At 27.6% G+C, this 2,500-nt stretch overlaps 2 protein-coding genes across 2 annotated transcripts in view; both read right to left on the bottom strand.

The window, feature by feature from the left end:
- Window positions 1-1,984, bottom strand: part of LOC146872562 (uncharacterized) — an 8,080-nt gene extending 6,096 nt beyond the window's left edge. The window contains exon 1 of the mRNA XM_085661051.1: window positions 1,864-1,984. The gene's annotated coding sequence lies outside the window, so the exon portion shown is untranslated. The remainder of the gene's footprint in view (window positions 1-1,863) is intronic.
- A 10-nt stretch (window positions 1,985-1,994) lies between these two features.
- Window positions 1,995-2,500, bottom strand: part of LOC146872561 (uncharacterized) — a 3,183-nt gene continuing 2,677 nt past the window's right edge. The window contains exon 4 of the mRNA XM_085661048.1: window positions 1,995-2,271. Within this exon, the coding sequence (XP_085517174.1) occupies window positions 2,137-2,271 (135 nt within the window). The 3' untranslated portion in view covers window positions 1,995-2,136. The remainder of the gene's footprint in view (window positions 2,272-2,500) is intronic.

The raw sequence follows: 2,500 nt of genomic DNA, 5'->3' as shown, positions 1-2,500 counted from the left end.
AAATAGATCATTTTCTTTTGTTTATTTCTTTTTTCTTTTCTTTTCTTTTTTTTTTTTTTTTTTTTATTACTTTTACTTTTTTATTTCTTTATATTTCTTTTCTCTCTATCATTCGAAACTTTTAATCAATTAATTTCTTTACTTTTTTCATCTTTTTTTTTTTTTTTTTTTTTTCTTATGAATGAATTTATTAATTAATTTATTTATTTATTTATTTATTGTTATTACTATTTATACGATCAATGGGATAATATAAATGGGCATAAACAGATTCACCTCAAAAATAAACCTGGGCCACGTACGAACAATATTTCAGGACTCCATGCACAAGTTGGGGTATTTGTTGTTTGAAGATAGAAAAATATAAAGAGAGTTAAAAATATATATATATATATATATATATATATATATATATAAATATGTGTATGTGTATATATATATATATATGTGAAAAGATAAACGAAGAAGGAAAATTAAAATTATATTATATTATTGTATTTCTTTCTCTCTCACACACGCAAGCACACGCGAAAAGAGAGGATTATTTCAATGGTTTTCAAACTGCAGATCCCTTTCTATAATAATATTATAGAAATGTCATTATTCATTCTTTTTCTTTTTTATTTGCTTCGATCGAAGCTACAAAAAGACATAACTCATAACTGTTAACGATGTAAAAATATTTACACTTGTTATTCTCTATCGACATTTAATTTCTCTCTCTCTCTCTCTCTCTCTCTCTCTCTCTCTCTCTCTCTCTCTCTCTCTCTCTCTCTCTCTCTCTCTTTCGCACTCTCTCGCACTCTCTCGCACTCTCTTAGATTAGAATTCTTTTTTTTCTTTTTATTATTATTATCACTCAATAGATTTTATATCACAGTGTTTAGTACGACCTATTATGTATTTTTTTAAATAACATAATATTTATAACATAAAATAATAATTTAATATGATTAAATTTAAAAGGAGGAGAAAAAATTTACCTAAAACCTCTCTCTCTCTCTCTCTCTCTCTCTCTGTCTCTCTTTCTCTCCCCCTCTCTCTCTCTCTCTCTCTCTCTCTCTCTATTCAACGGAATGTTTAATGCGAATTTTATCTTTCACATTGAAAGTTATTGATATATTATTAACTTGGATGAGTAGAATAATGATGACCATGATCACGAAATTTTAAAAAATGAAAAAAAAAAAAAATAAAAACAGATAAGAAGAATAATTATCGCAAGACATGCAATTAAACTTTGCAGCAAATTCTGCCCGGTAAAATATTTCGATATCGTAGGAAGTACAAAAAAAATAAAAAATAAAAAAAAAATATACGAAAAGAAATAAATAAATAAGTGAAAGAAGAAATACAGGATGGAGAAGCTTTTAATAAATTTAACCTTAAGATCATTTGAAATTAACTTTAAGATCATTCTTACTTCTTATAATCAACAAAAAAAAAATATATATATATACATATATTTATATATATATATATATATATATATATATATATGTATAAACAAAGAACAAAAAACCAGTCATATATATACCTATAATATATCTATAATATCAAGGTCAGAAAAAGAAAAAGAAATTGCTTTTAGTTACTAATTTTCTTTTACATTTTTGTCGTATCTTTCATATATATCTCTCTTTTTCTTTTTTTTTTTTTTTTGTTCTTTTTATTGCAAATATTTCATTCGAAAATGAATGAATTATTACGGTGATGGAAGAAAGGAGGGAAGGGGGTATGGAGAGGACGGGGGGAGAGAGAAGGAAGAAAGAAAAATATTTGCAATAAATGAAAAGGTAAAAAGAAAAAAAAAAAAAAGAAAAAGAAAAAATGAGAAAAGAAAAAAAGCAAAGCAAAGCTTACGAATTCGATATAAATCGAGAATATTCTTTTCGAGATCTGATATAGGTGACGTTGGATCTAAGGGCCTTCTCAGAGGTATGCAATTACGGGCCCTATGATGATGATCGCAAATCGTCGTCTGTTGGCGTTAAAAAAGTTTATTGCAGGCAAATGGCTTCGTTGGATGTTTGTGTTGGACATGATATTGGATGTTGAATTTCCTCTTGCTAAGTTGGCCGCAGTAAGGGCACTCGAACCTTGGAGGTTTACCGCAATCATATTTGAAATGTGCTGTCATGGCACTCTTCGTTGAATAACTTTTCCAACAGCGCGGACATAGAAAACGTATGCCGGATGATGATTGATTGATGCTTGCCCTATTAAAATATTTCTTCTTCGGCCAAGGTAATGATAACATTGGTAGTAGAGCTGAAAAATAAAAAAAAAAAAGGACGAGGAGTACGCTAGATTAGTATTTTTTTTTTTTTTTTTTTATTCTTTTTCTTCTGCTTTTTTCTTTTTTTTTTTTTTAATGATTTTTTCTTTCTTTCTTTCTTTCTTTCTTTCTTTCTTTATCCGTTAGTTCGATGATTCTTTCGGCCGATTATTATTGTTAACGTCATGATCGATGAAAAGAACAACAAATAAAGAGAGAAAA

Source organism: Vespa mandarinia, chromosome 13, assembly GCF_050613455.1.
Source record: "Vespa mandarinia isolate Hongniang chromosome 13, ASM5061345v1, whole genome shotgun sequence".
Classification (NCBI taxonomy): Eukaryota; Metazoa; Arthropoda; class Insecta; order Hymenoptera; family Vespidae; genus Vespa; species Vespa mandarinia.
This window is presented reverse-complemented; position numbering and strand designations above follow the sequence as displayed.